Here is a 19,961-nt window from a genome sequence, read left to right on the forward strand (position 1 = left end):
GTAATTCCATGGCATTCAAATATGCTAATTTTTATGTGAACTCTGATATTCAGATGAAAATATTTCAAAGTTAGCTTGACATGCCTTCTAAAGACTTCTATAATAGAACTACAACAAAACTCTAGCTGTATTACCTGTAATAGTATAGCTATTACCTGTAGTATGCTTGGGAAATATGACTTGGCCTGACTTACCCTCATTTTTGAGAATGTTCTAATAATATTTGAGCTGAACTGAGTTGCAGACACACTCACCCAGACAAGTTTAACAGATGGTATGAGGATGACCTCACATTGTGGTCTAGACAAGCTAATGACATGACTACATAACAGAAAGAAGCCTCCAAAATAGGATAAAATACAGAATTAGGTGAAGATAAACAGTGAAGCTATGGGGTATATAATAAATTTACACAATAAATTTAAGTACGTTGCATAGAATGACAATTTCCATTGGCATGTGATGAGGCCACTTGGATGGCTTCATCTGCTGGGTAAAAGAGAGGGTGGAATAAATTTTCAGACTTATTATCTACACAAACCATGAATCTGCTCCATAGTCCATAAATCCAGCAACAACAAGCCAGATATACCTATTGATTTTAAATCTAGTCTGTGTCTAAGTGCTTTCCTTGTAAGGATATTTTCCAAAACTCTTTTTCCCTTAAGTAGCAAAATCATGGATAGAAATAACTGCCATAGGAAGATGGTAATTTCTTTCTCTTTTGATGATTGAAGTTTTTCTTAGCAGTTAATCATCCAAAAATTCAGAACATTCTGAACTGGAAGTTTCTTATTTTATGTCTCAAATTAATTTCAAAGTAAGAAGAAAAATGTTTTCTGATTGTTTTTGTCCTTGTGCCTAGCTCAGGGCTTGAAGCATGAGAAACAACCCACAGAGAGTTGAGGTTAGTGGGCAGATTACAAGGTGCAGAAAATGTAGGGGCAGATTACAAGGAGCAGAAAATGTAGCAAAGGCCATAGCTGTGATCAACTACAGGTTTTTCACATGGACATCACCGTGACAAATGGATATTTAATTTTTTTTTTTCCAGGTATCTTATTTTAAGAGGAGATGTCTCGAAGAATTCCTAATTCTTCTTTTTTATATAGGCAGGCTACATAAGTCTGCATTGAAGTAGAAAAGAAACTTTGTGACGCAGCACAATGCCAACTTTTTATGACTATAAGCTTTTATTGTCGAGGAACAAGCTAAGGAGACCAATGGACAAGGTATGTAGTTCTCACTGAGTGACATCTAATAAAAGCTTTATATCTCTCTATGATAGCAATCAAACAAGTTTAAACAGAATACTTCACTCTTGCACTTCCATCATGTACTTTTTCTAAAACTCCGTATACCACAGAAAGGGTCAAACTTCTCCCTAATGTCTGTGAGTGTGGTTACAGTGTTGGCAGAGCCATGCTCATTCCCATCACCTGAGATGGGTGTGAAGGAAACACCAAGCATAACCAGCACAACACTTCTGCCTTGGTTTGTGAAATGTAAATCAAGTCTTTGTGGCACATAGAGGAGCACTACTCCATGGTGAGTACAAATCTGCAGAGTCTAATTCTAGTAGAGTTAACTTCCTCATGTTCTCAACATTTGTAAAGTCTAATGTGAATTGAATGTTAAGTAAATCAGTTTATTTTATTAGAGCCTGGCATATTTCCATTTATTTCAGTTCAACTTCTTTTCCACATCACATGCCTTTTGTATATTTCATATATGCTTGAAAGATACTATTTTTGCAATAGTTTTCAAGGGCTTTGCTATGTATATGGAACTCATAATTTATTTTTCCTGAAAATACGGGTAGTTAGGTTCTTCCGTGCAAAACTCTTACAACAGAGAAAAAAGATCAATGGGAGTAGGACAACCCAGAAATTACCCTGCGTAAGTTTTATTCTTTGAAAAATTTAATTTTAGGCTGTACTGGGGAGCATTTTGGGTCAGGAAAAAACCCTCCTGTTTCTCAAACAAGTAAAGCACAAGTAGACAAGTTATTGAGCTTTTATTACCACAGAGCTGAATGTTGCCTAGTCTGCATCTCAGAAGTAATTTTGGGAAGAAACTTAGGAGCTAGGAAGCAAGGAACATTTTCTGACTATTACTGACTCTAAGAAATGGGCAGCTGCTTGAAAATGCTCAGTGGTTTGGAATGTGAGCCTGAGCACTGGGGAATAACTTGGTGGAAAGGTTTACAGCCAAAATCATCCAGTGCACATCCATGCCTCCAAACCAGGCTTTCCAAAGGCACACCAGGTTGATGTGTGACCTGGAAATGGGCCACATTACCAGCATACAAGAACTTGCTTTTTGCTGGTAGGTGTTAATGTGTAGACAGATGCTTCCAAAGTCTCATTAGGATACCAGTGCTTGGAAAGATGTGATTACAAACACAGCATAATTTACTTTGCCGGCAGGCTTTACCACAAGGCTAAGATCTCCAGCTCTCTGGTGTTTAGTATGTGAACATACACCTAGAGCTATAGGTACAATAAATCTCTCAGAGCTAGTTTGTGCCCCAAGGCAAATATTCTCTTGTTCTACTGTCCTTTCTGTTATGTCTTGTGATGTTTTGCTCTACTCAGCTACTCACCCCATAAGACATCCATGTGAGCAGCTCTGTGGTTTTATTTTCATGTTTAAACTAAGTTGCTGTAATCAGCTTTTCTGTAACCTAAACTACAGTTGTTATGACCAGATTAAAGTACAACTTTTCAGGCTCAGCCTGTAACTCTGCTATTAGAGGTTTAAACCTCAGTGTGGAGAAAGTCTATAATGAAAGTGAAGCTCTCTTTGATTTCCTGTGATTCAGCATAGCCATACTTGAGAGTTGCCCAGTTTTGCTTCCTGTGCTGTGAATCTGAGACCTGCTCTCTGAGGGCCAGTGGAAGGTGGTGGATTTGCCAGCTCAGTATATAGATGATATCACAGTGATGATAAACCACTGCCTGAGTGCTGGCTAGGAGGCAAAGATACACCAACTGAATATGTGGGGTGAACCCTGTGAACCTGTCATGGTTCAAGCCCTCATCAAAAGCACATTAATTTCAGAGGGAATGTGGTTTTTCAGTTATTTCACTGTACTTGTATGGGTACCTATTGACTTTTCCTGTAAGCATTACACTACAAGTGATTACAGGAGTGATACCAGTTTGTTTCTAAAGCACATTTAGTTGTTTAGTCCTCAGTTTAGTAGTCACCTCTCAATGATACTTCCTACATTAACAAGTTACTGTGAATAGCCTCTCATCCTTCTGTTCCAAAAATAAGAAGTGCAAAACAAGCTGGCAGCTTTGCAGTCAGAAAACCTAGGAAACAAAATCTGAAATAGCTCCAGCTGTGACATCTCGGAAATCAGCCAGTCTGGTTTCAACTCCTATGAAATCAGAAACTTCAGCCTCCCAATAAAAGGAACAGACACTTTGATTATCCTCCCAGAGAATACTGATAAGCATCTTAAAAATATCTAATTGGTTCAATGTACTGTCAAAGTGAATCCTTTAGTAGTAGTTGCTGAAACAGTGACAATCCACCAGTTGCTAATGATGTTCTTAAAGCTATTTTTAAAGTGATATTTGAAGGCAAAGATCTGATAGCAATTTTTAAATTAGATCAGATTCTTGCACAGGCAGTTGGCAGGTCTTTCTCTAGTGCATAGGGAGCTAATGCCTTCTATGCACCAGGCACCATTATTTCAGTCATCTAAGAGTAGCACAAAACTCGATTGTTTCTGAGAGATCACTTGTTTGCTTGGATTTGGTGAATTCAGGTTTCTTTTTTTACTTGCTTTAGGACTTATGGGAGGAAAGACTTCAGTCATAAGTTTGCTATTTCTTGATACATCTGGATAATGTATTATTGGATTCAAAAGCTAAAATAAAAATGAGGGGAGGAAAAAAGGTTCAGTTCAAGTAAAATGCAAGGGTTTTTATTTTTCTAAAAAACTAAAATCAGTTTCTATTAATGCAAAATATTTTCTTTAGCCTAAATGTTTCACTTTATAGTTATTTTGTCCTCTAAAATGCTTTAAAATGAGAACTTTATTTTCAAAATAAAAAAAGGAATGCTTTTATTTGGAAAGGCAAACATTTTGACTTATTTTTACCCTTAAAGCTATTTTAGATTCAGAGATTTGGAAAATAATTATTGTTTCTCTGAAAATGTTGATGTGAATTTAGTATTTGCATAAAATGCCTTTTTAATGCCATTCCCTCACATTTCCAACATAACTGCTGATACTTTGAGTTGTGAGGGATTGATTCTTACTTTCTGTCTACATAAGGCTTGCAAAATGCACATTTCCTATAATGTTACAAGGAATCTTCATGGAAATTGTCCTGATAGGTACCAGATTGAAATTATTCTCTCTCTTTCTTGTGTAATTTATATTACATACCTGAATTCTATGTCCTGTTTTATCTCCTCCTTTTGTTTTGATTTTGACTCAATTATCATTCATACTTACCTATTTTTAAAAAAATCTGAATTTTGAAGCTCAATTTCTTTCATATTTTCTGGTTTTGTAACACTGAGTTATTTTATATGTGTATATGTGTATATATATTCCAAACCTAGCTGATGTCAAGCAACACTTGGACTGACAGAATTTCAAAATACTGCCTTATTTATTTGAAATTATTGATAATTGATGGAAATAGCTCACCTACGTGTAAGATCGTTCTATCTGCTTTTTCTAACATAACTACTACTTCAGTATAAAAGACACGTACTTAGAATGCTTCTTATTTGCTTTCAAACTGCCACAGTTTAGATTTATATTGTAATCTAACCCCTAATCTCTTATACTTGTCTCTTTGCTTTTATATAACTATATTTTTTATTAAAAGACCTTATTCGGACTTAATTTCAAAGGTTATCTCATAACTCAGAAATACATTCATAAGTGTGTTATGTATACATAGGTATAACTGTGATATAGGTATTTTAACAGGGCATTTCAAATAGTGCTATGAAACAACACAGATGTATGTTGAGTTATTTAAAAAGTGATCATCATTGTGTGTAGACAGGATTTATTTCACATGATTTTCATAGTGTTCTGACTATAATTCAGACCAGAGATTTCACTTTTATTGTACAGAAACACTTTGAGTTTTGTATAAAACTGCTTGGCCAGACAGAAACTAGCACATCAAAGTCAGAAATTGCACTGTGAACTTCAGAATTAGAAGCCAGTTACTCTCCCAATGTGTGTCTCTTGGTTGACTGACTTTGGTTTTGAAAGAGATGCAGCTTCAAAATAAGGTTTTCCTTGTGACTAATACATTCGTCAGGTTTTAGTCTTGTGTGGCATATATGGAATTCTCTAGTGGCTCTTAAGGGGTGATATCTTGCTGTAACCTTTCCCTTGTCTTGCAAGGTTTTTCTTTCTCCTCTCTCTCTCTAGAGCTGCCTATTTTTACAGAACTGGAAGGAACATAATTATTGTTGAGAACTCCCAGCCTGTGTCAAGTCTGATCAAACCAGTTGGCCAGTTTTCAAAAGTCCTTGCAGAGTAGGAGACACTCAGAGACACACAGAGACAGTATGACAGCTTAAGTGTTCTTGCATTGGAAATCAGTACAATCAATAATAGCCACAAACTTCACTTTCTAAAATCCTTTAAATCATATAAAGCTGTGTCAACAGTGCTCCAGTTATCAGGCGGAAAAATGGAGTGATGGACTTTTCAGTTCCAACAGGTTTTGGTGGCATGCTGTCATTAAGGCACCCTTGTCATGCCAACATCTGCTTATTGTGCTTGAGAAACCCAGCATGGTCTTGAACCACTGTCCCACACAATTCGACAACATGGTAATTCCTTTTCTCCCCTATTCTTTTTCTTTTTTGAATTTGCCAGTATGGCAAGTGGCTTTCATGGTTTGGCCACTTCAGAAATGGGGCTTGTAAGGTGAGGAAAGTCTCAAGTGTCCTCTGTTCAGCCTTCCTGGGAATAAAGACTTGTTTCTTTTAATGCAACTCTGACATTCAGTTGCCAATGTTTTACCTTAAGGCTTACCTTGAGATTCTGGAGACTTAAGAGATTCTTCTTATTTTATCCCCAGCGTATCTTGGAGCTGTAATGTTTTCAAAGTTTTCAAAGACCATCAGGAACATGTGATGGCAAACCAGCTGTGATCAGTGCAGGTTTCAGTGATGTTCCACCAACCTTCATTTAACATTTGTGGTTCTGTGGCCAGAATATGTGGTCAGCGTATTAAATCAGAGCATTTCTGGTGAACAGCATCCTGGGTGGGCTGTAGAAGAAGTAATAGAACTAGTCATTAATTAAATTCATCCTTCTGCAGACAGCCCTGTCCTTGAAGAACCTATCTTGTAGTGAACAAGCAGCAAAGAAAATACTGTTATATAAAAGTTAATCCTGCAAGATGGACACTGATGTGTTATTCACCACAATGGCCCCTCCCATGAGCTTTTCATGGTAGACATGTTTGGGAATGAGAGAGGGCAGCCCTCTTTTGCTGGAGCTGCTTGTGTTTCTAAAAATCCACTTTATATCCCACCGTTTAAAGTTTACTGTGGCATAAATATTGCTGCAATGAGAGAGAACCAGCCAAGATGAGGGCTTGAGCCTAGAGGCTTGAAACCTTGTTAACAGCACTGCTCAGAATGATAGTTTTCTAACTAAAGTTTGCTGGCAACAGTATAGTTTTTTTACTTACTTACACTAAATATAAATCTTGTTAAGATTTGTGCTAATGGTAATTTTTTCTTCATCATCGAAGTGCTAGCTATAGGATATATATTTCACATGAGGCCTATAAAATACATCATCCTCTAGTAAGGACAGCTCTGTTCAGAGAGCTTTTTCTTTAAAACTTAGCTTAGTTGACTATGGAATGAGAGAATGGAGTAGCCTCTGAGGTGGCAATAGTGGAAGAAACCAAAACTAAAGCTGCAGAATTACGGCACTACTGTTGGCCATTTCAACTTGAACTACTGTATTTTACCAACTGCTTCTTGAATGTGCTTGGGAGCAATTTGAGAAAAGAGAAGCAAAACATGGAGCAGGCACTAACATACCCAAAACACTGTGGCTCCACTTTTAGAAATGAAAATAAACATTGAATGTCATCTGCAATAGCAAAGACAGACACAGTGATGTCTCAAGCTTTCTCTGTGGCGCTACTGGTGTGCAGTAGATAATTGCCCCATTATCCAGCACAATTTGAATAGAACTGAATCAAATTTAATTAGCTCATGTATTTAGAGCATTTCTTCACCCACAGTACTTGTAGTCTTTAAGGTCCTGCTGTGCAAGTGTACTGTTCTACTCAAAATGCAAGCTGTTAGGGGAACCCCATTCCAAAATCTGCCCTAGTATATTATTACATACTGTAAGTCCTGCACTAGTGGTGGTCTGGTTTTGATTTGCCACTCTATTCTAGGATATCTTTACATCCTTATTTCACATGGTACCGTATGGCAGCCTGACTGGTCCAGCCCTTAAGCCTTGGAAATGTCCTTCATGGCTTTGAACATATTTAGACTGAGCTTTTTTCTTGCAGATTTTTGTTCATATCTGTCCATAGTCATTGCCGCATTGCCTTTATGAAATGATTTGTCTCCTCACCCGCTCCTTCTGCTTCTCCTTCATTGATCAAATGTTCTTGACCATTAAATACAATTTAGACTTTAGTTCTGTTTTATTTTTGTGAAGTACTACAAAGTAATGAGCTTTAAATGCTATTTACCATTTTAGTTTTGTATCTAACGTAAGTAGTCTTCTAAAATTACAGATTGCTTTCTTAATTCTAACAATAAATATCACAAAATTGCCCACCAAACTTACAGAAGGTGCTCTATTTCAGATTCAAAATTGCTGTTTGAACTATACTGAGTATGACAGAAATATTTCCAGAACATTTTAATTACTCCTAAATGATAGAAAAATATTTTCTTAAAATATAACTTTAAAAATATGCAGAAATAGTTATGGAACTCTGAATGCTTAATTAATCCCTCTCTTCCTGGCTTTTTGCAAAAGTATTAAAAAACACCACTGACTTGTTCTACTTAAACAGATTAAATAAAAATTTGGTGAGACTGCATTTCAAATCACATGCTAAAACTAAATTGTGGGTAAAGCAGAAAACTTTTAAAGAGTAAAAGTTCAGGGAACTAAGTTTTGCGCTGAATGCTGGGCACATGGTTTTGTCTTATGCAGACTTCTTCAGTTTAGCTGATCAGTGGCTGTAACAACATGGAACTGTTACAGGAGCTGTTGAGCTCTCCCTGCCCTGGGAGGCACTTACTCCTTCTCGGCTGCGCTGCACCCAGTCAGTTGTAGGAATCAGTAATGCAGCAATGCAGAGAGGGAATTTACCATCCAGCCTCAGCCAAAGCATTGCCTGCTCAAGCTTTTGGTTTCTAAAAAGATTTATGAGCAAAATTTTTATGCATTGATTAAAGTGTGTTAATGGAGTGATGACAGCAGTTTCAAACTTGTTTGGTGTAGAACATGTACTTAATGGTTTCTTACAATCATCTTGATTGAACAGCAGCAACTGAATCCAATAGTACCAATAAATGTTAACCCAGACCATTTAAATACATGCCCCATTTTAGCTACATTAATCATTTATCTAAAGGCTAGAAGGATGGCTGCCCCTACAAGCTGAAAGAATATAAGCCATGTTAAGCTATGACAGTTTATCTAAGCTCACCTTTTCACATATTTATTGGCTCTTTCTTACGAGATAATTTCATACCAGTAACAGAATGTCATTTTCATCCAGACCTCTGGAGCATACTTTTCCTAGCTCAGTTCTGTTTTAGACACTCTTTTATATACTCATAGGAAATGTATGATGTTCCTCAATGCCAACATTGCCCCCGAACCACAAGCAGAGTCACATGTGTGCAATAGGAGAGTGATTTTCAAACAGCTAAGGTGGGACAAGAGTAATCACAGGAACCCTGCTACATTAGGAAGATCTCCTCACTCTCTAATGACCACAGAAATTGATTCCTTTTGCACATATATTGCCTCTGTAAGCAGAATGAATACTGAAATAAACACTGTGCCTCCATGGCAGTTTGAAAAACTGGGGGTGCAGAAGTGTCCTTAATTTTCCTTTGAAACACTTTCCTCTTTGCCTGTCTTCATTAGATTCATGAGTTCATATACAGCAACACTGATTCCTTCTTCCCCCAAAAAGATTTTGAGCTACCAAAGTCCCCCTTGAAACTCCTATTTTTTAATAAGCTTAGATGACAAAACATAGTTGCTTCTTGCTCAGTGCAAACCATTCACTTACCGTTGTTTCACCATCTTTCAAGGAAACCATCACAGATTGAATACATAAGCTACTCTTCCCACGTTTTATTGCAGTTATTCACTATGATGAAATCATAAACTACGTCACCCTCCCAGACTTCTTGCTCAAATTCCAAAGGTCTTTATCTTGAACTCTGCTGGTCTTTAAAATCATTGCTTCTGTAAACAATTCTATTATTTCTTTTGTATCAGTTCACTTAGAATGCAGTTCAGTCTTTCCTTACTAGACATCATTTGACCCTGACAAATATTGTCCCTCCTAAGCAGCACCGCTAGCCAAAATAACCAATATGTTTTCCTAGGGAGGATGGGAAATTGTAAGGAAATAAGAGTCCTTTGATGCAATTTAATCTGTTTTCAGGAACTGTAATTACAGTTCCTGCTTTCTCAAGCATGGGAGAACATCAGAGTATCTTCCTGCTCCAGCCTCTTGTAGCCAGCACAAAGGTCTCCGCCTTCCCTGGGCATTCTTAAGAGTAGCTTTGGGCTTTCTTATTACATTGTTCCAGAGCTGTGCCTTTGTTTTCTTTGAACAGCCTCCTACGTACTGCCAGGCTTCCCAAGCAGCATGCAGAATGTTCTCTGCCCGGTGTTCAAGCTGCTGAGCAACCTTGCATTTACCTTTGACTTGGCAAAGAAACATTTACTTGGTGTTCTCTTGCAGCCCTATTTATTGAAAGGTGGTGATTAAGTCCTGCAATTTCAACCAGATCTACCAACACTCAGGAGCATGTAGGAGAAAGATAACCACTACTTGTTGTAGATAAGACCTACGTATTCTCAAAGTAACATTTGTTACTCTTAGAGTGCAACTATCTGTATTAAAAGTTTTATTCAAAATGGTGTTTTCAAGTGTGCCTAAGACTTGTAGTGACAAGTCTTGGTGAAATGCCATTGTCCCTGTGGTATCTGAAAACACAGAACAATGTCTCAACAAATTTGCCCTTGCTTTGTGTTAGAAAAACAAAGCCTTGAAGAAATGTATCAATAATATTTATATTGCAAAATCTTTATTAAGGCCAATTTGAAACTGTACCATAGATGTTGAATCAAGCTGTGAAATAGTCTGGGCATTGTGATTCCCAGTTAAGTCAGTCAGCTGGGATGTCTAAGAGGACGTATGTATTTCACCATTGATTTGAGTAATGAAGGATTAAACAATTGTTTTCGAAGAGCACTTAGACTTGTAAATAATTGTTACACAACTTGGTAATGACAGTTGCCAAATAACTGGCAACTACCAGTGCTCTCCTAATGACTTTGTGTGGGTTTTACATATGCCCTGTGGAAGTACCTACACTACAAACCAGGCAGCCATCCGAACTCTGCCTTTAACCGATAAATAGGTTGACGCCACTGCTTTTATCTGGACTAAGGAAAGACCTGGATATACGCAACAGTGCTTGCAAAACAGCAGTTATCACTGCCTGAGGCCACCGATGACGGGCATCGCTTCCGCAGTCTCGGGGAGCCCGGGGAGCGTGCGAGGAAACGCGGCAGGCTCGCCCCATCGACCTGCGCGGGCATGTCGACGTACCACCAGCCTAGTGCCACCCAGGCCGAGGCAGCGGCCCCGGCCATGTGCCTCCGCTTGGGTTTGGTACCTACCTGTTCGGGAGGCGTTAAGGAACAACGGCATTCTTTAAAGGAAGAGGGTTTTAAAAGGCTGTTTGGCGCTGTTGTTACTTCCGACTGTCAGAGCCTCGGCAGCTGTCGCGATCTGGGACCTGCGCTGCCCTGCGGTCTGTAAAAATAGCGCGCAGCTCCCCGCCGCTGGCAGCCCAGCGCTCGCGCTGCCTCAGCTCCTGCCACCGTCCCTAGTCACAGCCGCGGCGCTTCACCCGGCCTCAGGACCGGTGAGTGACCCGCCAGAGATGACCGGGCAGGGCAGGGCAGCGCCGCCTCCCCGACATGGTATCACCCGCATCCCGCTACGGCGTGGTATATCCCAGCGCGGGAGGCGCTTCCCTCGCCGCCCCCAGCCCCTCTGTTCCCTCACGCCGACCGCAGCCAGGGCGCGCCCGCCGCTCCCTCTCTTTGTGTGCGAGCGAGGGAGCGCGCGCGGGCGGGCCCGTGACACAGCGCGGCGGAGGGCGCCGGTACAGCGTGAGAGCAGGGCGGGCGGGCGGGCGGCGGTTTGGAGCGGCACCGCTGAGGGGCGGGCGGGAGGAAGGTGGAGTGAGGAGCGCGGGGCGGGAGTGAGGGAAGGAAGGAGGGCGGCTGGCGGCGGATAATGATGGCGTGGTGTGCGCGGCCGCTGGGCGGCCGGCAGCGCTGAGGGGAAGGAGCTGGCGGGACCCCCGCCCCCAGGTAGGCTGGCTTGGAAAGTTTGGGGCGAGGTGCCGCGGAGGCCCCCGGCGCAGAGGCGCCGCCACGGGGAAGCCCCAACTTGGGGCCGAAACTTGCTGCTTCCCCCCTTCCGGGCAGCACGGGGCGCCAGGGCCCCTCCGCCCCGCTGAGCCGCGGTGCGTGCGGCGGGTCCGGCCCGGGCCCAGCCTCCCACGGCCGGCAGGAAGGGCCGGGCGCTGCCCCCTCCCCCGCCTCCCGGCCCGGCTTGGCTCAGCTCGGCCCGGCCCGGGACGGCCGTTGGCGGGAGCGGCGGGGGGGGGGGGCCGCCTGCCGCTGCATCCCCCGCTGGAAGAGCCAGGTCGGTGTCCGGGCGGGCGGGAGTCGCCGGGTTCGCGCGTCCCGGCTGACACAATGGGCTTTATCCCGCCGGGAGGTCTCGGGCGGCGTTTCCCACCCGGAGTTTCGTTCGGATTCGTGTCACACAGCGGCGGGGCCCCGCGTTAATGCGAAGTGTCTGTCTCTCTGCAGATGGCTTTCCGGATACCGCGGTCCGCGCTGGGGATAATACCCGATGTGGTGATTTACGCGCTTTGATTTCTTTCTCTCCACGTATACTCCCCTGCGCTCCATTTCAATGCGGGCGGGGAGACCGGCCCAGTGAAAACCTGCTTTTCAGATCTTCTGCTCTGCCTGGTGTTGGAGGGTGGAACCTTTGTGCCTGGGAGCCGTCCTTCCCATTCTTCTTGAGGAGTCGAGGGACCTTTCTCTCTGACAATGATGAAAACCGAAGGCAAAGGGGAGAGGTCTTTAAGAAGTGCTTCCCCACACCGAAATGCCTATAAGTCTGATTTCCATGCTATCAAATGCTCTTTTGATGGCATAAACAATCCCGAAAACGCTTCCAACAAAACAGGCTTGCATCAGAAGCTGAGCACCTCTTCCAATGGAGGGGGAAATGACCCACACAGTCGAGGCAGAGCTGCCACTTATGGCAATAGGGTGCACAAGATCAAAAGTATGTTTCTGCAAATGGGAAGCTCTTCTACACCCTCTTGTGAAAGCAGTCCACCTGCTGAGACCAAATTAATCAGCCGGGCCACAGCAGCAGAGTATGGACCTTCTCCAGGTAGCCCATCTTTCCTCATTGTCCAGAAAAATAATCTTCTTAATACGAGTACCAGCCCCTGCAGCAGCCCTGTGGATTCATTATCTGTGCCTTCTGCTGCTGACAGGGTCATCCGTAGCGATGAATCAGACTTGGACAAAGTTGCCCTGGCAGAAAAGTTTTCGGAGACTAGGAAGCTATTTGAGAGAAATATAAAACAGCGGAGCTCAGTGGACAGATACTCCCCCAGCAAATGTGAAAGAACTGAGGATAAGAAAAGGCGCAGTTCAGCTTCTGATTGCAGCAGTGTGGTGGACCACGGTTTTAATACAGAAGCAAGTCCTCCAGTTGCGCTGGAGAAAGTTGAAAATCAAGGTAATGATGAGTTGAAGCAGCAGCCTCCCAGTAGTGGTTCCAAATCCTCATTCCTGAATGCAGGGCCCATTTCTAGAAGGCTGGAAAGCTTTCTGGGTGACAGCGATTCTGACGAATCCAAGGAAATTTCCAAAAATGCTAGTCCTCTGAATCAGGACCCTTTGAGAGGTCACCACAGTTTGGATTCATCTGCTGTTGCTGAAGGATGTCAGGAGAAGGCTGTGCCCACCAAAGTGCCTGTGATCCTCAGAGGTGAGCTGAGCGAGGCACTTGGAAAAGACAAAAGAGAGCAACTGGTACTTGAGAGAAGCCTGTGGGATATGGGCAGTGCATCTGGTCAGGAAGCTCAGCGGAGATCAGATGGTTTTCTCTCCAGGGTTTCCTCCATGGAGGGGACTTGTGCAGAGCTGGTTACACAAGATGAAACCTCAGGGCATGAAAAAGATGGTTTGGAGAAAGATCACATTGTTCAAGAGCGTCAGCTGCTCGTATGTCAAGTACAGGAAGGGAAGAAGAGCAACTACTCCTTGGAAGTGGTAGAAGAATTTACAGAAGATAGCGAGACCCATCAGGAAGAAGAAGGGGATGGGATGTCTGTGAGAGATGGTTCAGTTACACGAGTTCAAGATGTTCTAGAGCAGGAAGGGGGTACTGAAGAAGAGGAGCAAGTGTTGGAAAAGCAAAGCGAGGACTTCAGTGCTTTTGGAATAGAGAATGTGGCTTTTGATGATGACAGGGACACCGAGTCAGAAAACCAAGGGCCTGAAGGCAGAGAAAGTTTGGAGGGAGAGGAGGAGGAGTGTATGTATGACAGTGAGTATGAGGAGTTTCCTGGACTTTCTGAAGAGGAAGATCCTCAGCCAGACCGAAAAGTCAAGTTCTCAACAGCTCCCATCAGGGTAAGTATATCTGAATTTTCTCTGTATTTTTTCATCATAATTTTGCAGTCAGAATGACCCAGGGAATACATTTTTTTGGTGTTCTTTTTGCAAAGCTCTAAAAACCCTTTAAAAGTTTATGGCTTTTATTCAAAAATAACTTATCTTGCTCAGAATATTCATGAATTAGTCACAAGTGATTTCTGAATCACAGCAGCTTCACAAGATAGTGTAGCGAAACATGAGATTTTACTTGATGTTTTCAGGAATGCTAAACTTTTAGGAATAGATACAAAAACATGACCTTTAATATGTGCCTTAATTTGTTTAAAATGGAGGCATTGCATAGGAAGGATTTTGTCAGTTTTACTTTTTGTACAAAAATTTTAAAACCCAAACAAAACAGCAAAACCCCCATAGCAAACCTTCAGATTCAAGTTCAGACTTGTCAGAATTAACTGTGAGAAAATATCACATCCAGTTCCTGTTATTTAAGCTTTTGGAATTCTTTCTAATAATAACCATATATATGTTGTTGGGGGTTTTTTATCCTGGCTTGGTGAGCAAGCTTTAGGAGTGTTACCACTAGCATTTTGGAGTTAGGAAGTTGCAGAAATTACAAGGGCAAAGAAGTTATAAAAAGGGCAAACCAGATAATGAGGAGTAGTGTAAGTTACAGTGCTAACAAAAAGATTAGGTGTCTGATCTTCCCTCATCAAAAATACCTATAAAATAAGTCAGTCCACAACTCAGACCATATTTACCCATAGTCTTGTTGCAGACTTCAGTTATTCTAGTCCCTCTTGAAGTTTGGGAGGAGAATTGGGAGATGTGGAGCAGGATGGAATGGGAAACAGTCCAGAAGTATAATTCTTCTACTATTATGTGAATGAAAAATGTCATCTTTAATAAACAATTTTTACACTTTGTTCTTATAGAGTCAGGGCTTGCTTTTAATGATCAGAGGGATGTAAAAATTCTGTTGACTCCTCTACTTCCTGCAGTGGAGAGCTGTGATTTCCCAGTTTGCTAACATATGCCAGTGCTGTACCTCAGAAAATGGGTTGCGTGTGTCAAAATGAGAGTTTTGTTGCATGTGGGTTTTTGATAGTCTCTCCATAGACAGGCTGACTTTATATGGCTTTCTTATAGTTGATGCTGCTTTAGTGGTGACCTGGAGCACTGAAGGGGAGAGTGCCACTGTTGGAAACTGCGTAATGAGTCTGATGAGGGCTGTGGGATAGCCTGAGGCACATCAGTCCATTTCCCCTTGCATTTGTGCACTGAGTATCTGAGGAAAGTGCCATGTAGAGTCTACTGTAAGTGAATGTTCATTGACCCTGCTTGCTGTAGGCAGGGTTTTACTGATTATTGCTGAAATTCTACTGGCTATAACAGACTTTTCCTTCCTTCTCTGTTATGTCTATGTCAGATTTATTTGAAAGCACTAGCAGAAATCTCTGTGCCAACTGTGTTGGGAGTTCTTGTGTAGATAAAACTCGAGTTTTTTTGGTAACTAGCACTGTCCAATTACAGATGCTTCTCTGAAAGCCACAGGGACCAACCTGTACCAGATTATCAATTCCACAACCAAGAGATGAATGGTTGGTATCAACTGTTCCATTAAAAATAACATAGTTTTCCATTAAAAATAACATAGTTCTTGCCATAGTGCCACACTTGGATTGGCAGAATACACTGTACTTTATAGCAGTATGGTCAGTGAACTTTCTTTTTAAGGCCCTAAAATTGAAGCTTGTGATAATTGCGTTCCTTTATCCCTTTTCAGTGAAACTTGACTGTATCTTCCCTGTACTTGGTATAGGGATCTATTTCTGTATGTCATTTTTAATAGCTTTTTCCCCTTTGTTCCTCATGGCTAAGTAATTTCTTTCCCCTTATCTGCATTTTTGTTTCATATTTTCTATGATACTTAGTGGGAATGAGTCCTGGTATATGGTTTTCAGCTTTTGTACTCTCTAAAATAAAGAATTCTCCAACTTTTTTTTTTCTACTTCCCCCAAATGTTTTTTAGTAATGTACCTTTAATATCTCAGTAAGTTTGTAGGAAATCTCACTTTCACCTCCCAAAAGGAAATCTCTCTTATTTGACTTTATGCATAGATTTTAGTTTATCTTCAATTCAAAGAGGGGGAAAAAAAAAGAAAATCCTGAGTCATAGCAACAGATTGTTCCTGGTTCAAGATGTATTTTAGTAGCTTCTTTTTGTTTTCAGCATTATTTAGACTAAGAAGTTTGACTGAAATGTGAGTGCCATTTCACACGTTTGGAGCCACCAGAGGAGACAGTCTGTGATTTTACTCCTTTGACACTCCTGAGAGAGGCCAGCTTGGCCTTGGCATTCTTGCTGCTTTCCTTCTGCACCTCTCTAGTGATTATGAAGAAACCATCTCTGTCTTTCGCAGTTGCTGTTTAGCAGGTGTCTGATAGAGCTGGAGAATTCAAAACATTCAGAAGGTGTTTGGGCAAGAAAAAGCACGTTCTCAGATCATCAGGGTTCTGCAGTGGTGGAGCTCTGACCATTGTACTTGATATACCCAAAAGAGAAGTTGGATATGTATGTAGGCAATGGATATAACTTACACATGGGCACCCTAAAAAGAGTATTTATGCTGCAGCAACAAAGAGAACTTGATCAGTATCTCTGTTTTGGAAGTTTCTAGTCAGTTGTAAAATTGTCAAGGCTTTTTGAGTGAAAGAAGGAGACTCTGAAGGTCCCAGGGGATGTGTGTGGTAGCTAACAATGTTAGCACTACTTCTGACCCATGCTAGAGATCCATAATTGTTGACATCTGTAACAGGGTTTAATAATATAATTTGATAATTTCAGGAAAGATGGGACAGAATTACACAACTACTCCATTGCTTTGTTTTGCCCTGTGCCTGTGAAAATAAGCATAGATGAGACCTCTTAACATAAAAATTTCAATTCTGTAGAAGCTGGTGATAAATTACATGTGGGAAGATTTCTTATTTGTTGCAGGTGACCTGACTCTTAAGTCCTACTGCTGTTTGATCTCTGTAGACCTTAAGGAACATTATGCCTTGGTTGCTTGTTTTTTCTACAGTAGTAAAGAGAGTGATACTGCACAGTTATTAGCAGAACTTCACTGACTGGGTTTGTGTTATGGTACATGAGCTATTTATAGTCTCTTGTTGCCACATATGAGGCCAGTAAGGAATGTAGATCACACTCAGCTGTCCAAGGTATTTGCAAAGGAACTGAACTTGTCTTTGTCTTGAAGTTTTCTGAATAAACTATGTAAACAATCAGCATTACAGACAGAGCAAATAATAGGTAACTGTGCTATCATCCCTTTATATTTCACTCTGCTTTTGTAATGTAGAGTTTAAACTTGCTTTCAATTATATGATTACCTTGGAAAGCCATAATTAACATAAATGTAGTGACTGAGTGCTGTTAGGCATTTGTAATTTTGAAACATTCCGTTGGGAAAACAAATGCCTATTTCCAAATTGACTTCTTGAGATGTTTTTACCTCTGACCGTGTCAGACTTTGTCCTGGAAACCTTTAATAGCACTGTGACTAACTCTTGCAATGATTTATGGTCCATAGAAATCCTGTAGCTCAGGTAAACTGAAAAGATAGTACAAGCGGTATTTGCTTCCATAATTCTTTTTAATTAGCAGTGCTATCCAGTTTATGTTGCATGGGAGTGTCAATTCCCAGCTCTTTGTGAATAATACTTTAAAATTGCTAAGTCAAGAGCACAGTTTAAAAAAAAAAAAACCAACACAAGAAATCAAACCTTCATAAAGGCCTTACTTTTATATTTGTCACAGTTAAGCAGATGCTCAAACTTACTTCTTAAATAAGGAAACTGAAAGCGGTTTCATAGCTTGTGTGTTGTTCTAACCAGCCAAGTATCAGCTGCTTCTGGGAGAACATGGAAATCCTTCATAAAATTGCCATTTGTCTTGCATTGGAATAGAGCTGTTTTATGTATAGCTGGGGCACAAACAGTAATCTTGTTCAGGCTGGCATTCTCTTTAATCTTTTTAGTACAGAACTGCTTACTGTGGATGTTAATGAAGCAGTAAATGAAGATAACTTGAATTAGATTTCCTGTATAACAGCATTATCTGTAAATGCTTACCACTTCTAGTAGATGCAGTTTTTCTGCGTCAATGTGTAGTCTCCTGAACACTGTTAAAGTTGCAGAGTAGTGCTTCAGCTTAATACATCCTCTGATTTTTGAACTGTAACTTCTATGCTTATGACATCATAAACAGAAAAAGATACAAAATACACTAAACCTAGTAGAAGATACCAAAACGCTGGAGTTTCTTCAGTAATTAGACAATTGTTGACTGCGTAAATGGTCCATTATTTGTTGGCCACTGGTCAAGCACTTCGGTAAGATACTTCTTTATTGTAAGGAACAAGTATGTGACATGGATGTAGGTTGTTTTAGAAAAACAGATTTGAATTGAGAGTAGATTTTAACAGAACTGATTTGTAGGTGGGAAGTGAAGTAATTTGCCTTTTTTTTCTTGACACAAATAGTGTATTTTAATTGTGCTTTGGGATCTTTTGCAATGACAATTTGTGTGTTGCAACTCAGATTTTAATTGTTTTGAAGCTCTGTTTGTCCTTTGCATCAATATTACAATGTTTGTGACTTTACATCAAAATTTTTCTTCATATTTTTATCTCAAACTCTTCACGGTATTTTTCAGTGACTTTTCACAAAAAGTAACCCTGATGTGTTCTGCTTGCATCTAAGAGTATGGCATTTCCTGGTGGCTAAACTTAACAGTAAGAAACAAACATGGATATTAACTGGAGGAATATTCACACACTTGTGAAAATTTTCTTAGTTGGGTTTTATTGTGTTGGTTTTTTGGTCTTGAAAGATAATCTTTAAACTCTTACTTCAGTTAAGAAGTTAAATGTTTATTAATCTTAAATGCATTTAATTCTGTGTGTAGATTTATCTGGCTTTAGAAAGTTCTATATCAAATATTTCTGATGTCTTTATGTTTTGATTCCATGACCTTTGTTCATCTCCCCAGAAAGAAGCACTTTCAACTCAAGCTTTCTTTGGAATTTTTTTTTTTCTAATCATATGTTTTCTGTTTTGATTTTTTAGGAAATCTTTGATATGTAACATTCACAATAGTAGATTGATTTGGCATTTCAAGAATCTTTGGATGAGAGTCCAGGGTATAGGGCTGTAGAGCAGAAATCTAAACCAGAACAGGAAAAGCAAAGACTATCTTTTTATATCTTGCCTCGCTGCTGGAGCAAATTAACTCTTTACATTAATATCTCAATGTATTTCTAACTGAATTATTCCCTGGATGCGGTTATACGACATCCTGGCTGCCCTATGTGATGTACTTGATGGTGCTACAGAACTACAGACGAGAACACTGAGGTTATGGATGTCAGATGAAGTGGCAGTAAGCATGACAGGTTATCATCACCTGTCTGTCCTCACTCCTTTTTCAGACTCTCTAGCTTCTAAACTCCTAGCAGTTTCACCCAGATTTGACGGGAAGAGAGAGATGTTCTTAAAGTTATTTTAAAAATACTGCTTGGTTTGGGAAAAAGTAGCACTTGTATCAAAGTTGCAGATTGTGCCTTTGCTGATGGCAAGGCTGCAGATTAGTTTAAGTTACTTGTTCTTTTTTTACTTAATGTTAGCTGGTGACCATACATGTCCAGCCTGTGCTCTGTTTTGCTTTGAGAATAGCTGTGGAGAAGAAGAGGGAGGAAAGGTGGTGAACAGGAGGCAGTTGAGGGTTTCATGGGAGATGTAGTCTGAAGAAATGCTGAGGAGGTGATGAAGGTCAGCAAAGAGAAGCAGTTTTGCAGGAGACACGTTCATTATCTGAGCAGTTAAGCTCTGAAATACTCAGCATCTTTTTGGTTAGGATTGCCATTATTAGCAGCTGAGAATACTTAACCTAGACCGATAAAGAATGAACAGGGAGTAGCTGAAACTTGTTTGT

The 19,961-nt window shown here is 40.6% G+C and overlaps 1 protein-coding gene across 8 annotated transcripts in view; it reads left to right on the top strand.

The window, feature by feature from the left end:
* Window positions 1-11,113: 11,113 nt before the first annotated feature.
* Window positions 11,114-19,961, top strand: part of LOC134156595 (neurabin-1-like) — a 41,873-nt gene continuing 33,025 nt past the window's right edge. For 2 of the 8 annotated variants that reach the window (XM_062604773.1, XM_062604774.1), the window contains exons 1-2: window positions 11,206-11,227; window positions 12,131-13,981. In XM_062604773.1, the coding sequence (XP_062460757.1) occupies window positions 12,377-13,981 (1,605 nt within the window). In that variant the 5' untranslated portion in view covers window positions 11,206-11,227; window positions 12,131-12,376. Of the gene's footprint in view, window positions 11,228-11,291; window positions 11,420-11,495; window positions 11,624-11,938; window positions 11,961-12,130; window positions 13,982-19,961 lie in introns of those variants that run through there. The other 6 variants (XM_062604776.1, XM_062604768.1, XM_062604772.1 and 3 more) reach the window with 6 other exon arrangements.

The sequence above is a fragment of the Pezoporus occidentalis genome, unplaced genomic scaffold (assembly GCF_034315485.1).
Source record: "Pezoporus occidentalis ecotype Australia unplaced genomic scaffold, CSIRO_AGI_Poc_V1 ctg88, whole genome shotgun sequence".
In the NCBI taxonomy this organism is placed as follows: domain Eukaryota; kingdom Metazoa; phylum Chordata; class Aves; order Psittaciformes; family Psittacidae; genus Pezoporus; species Pezoporus occidentalis.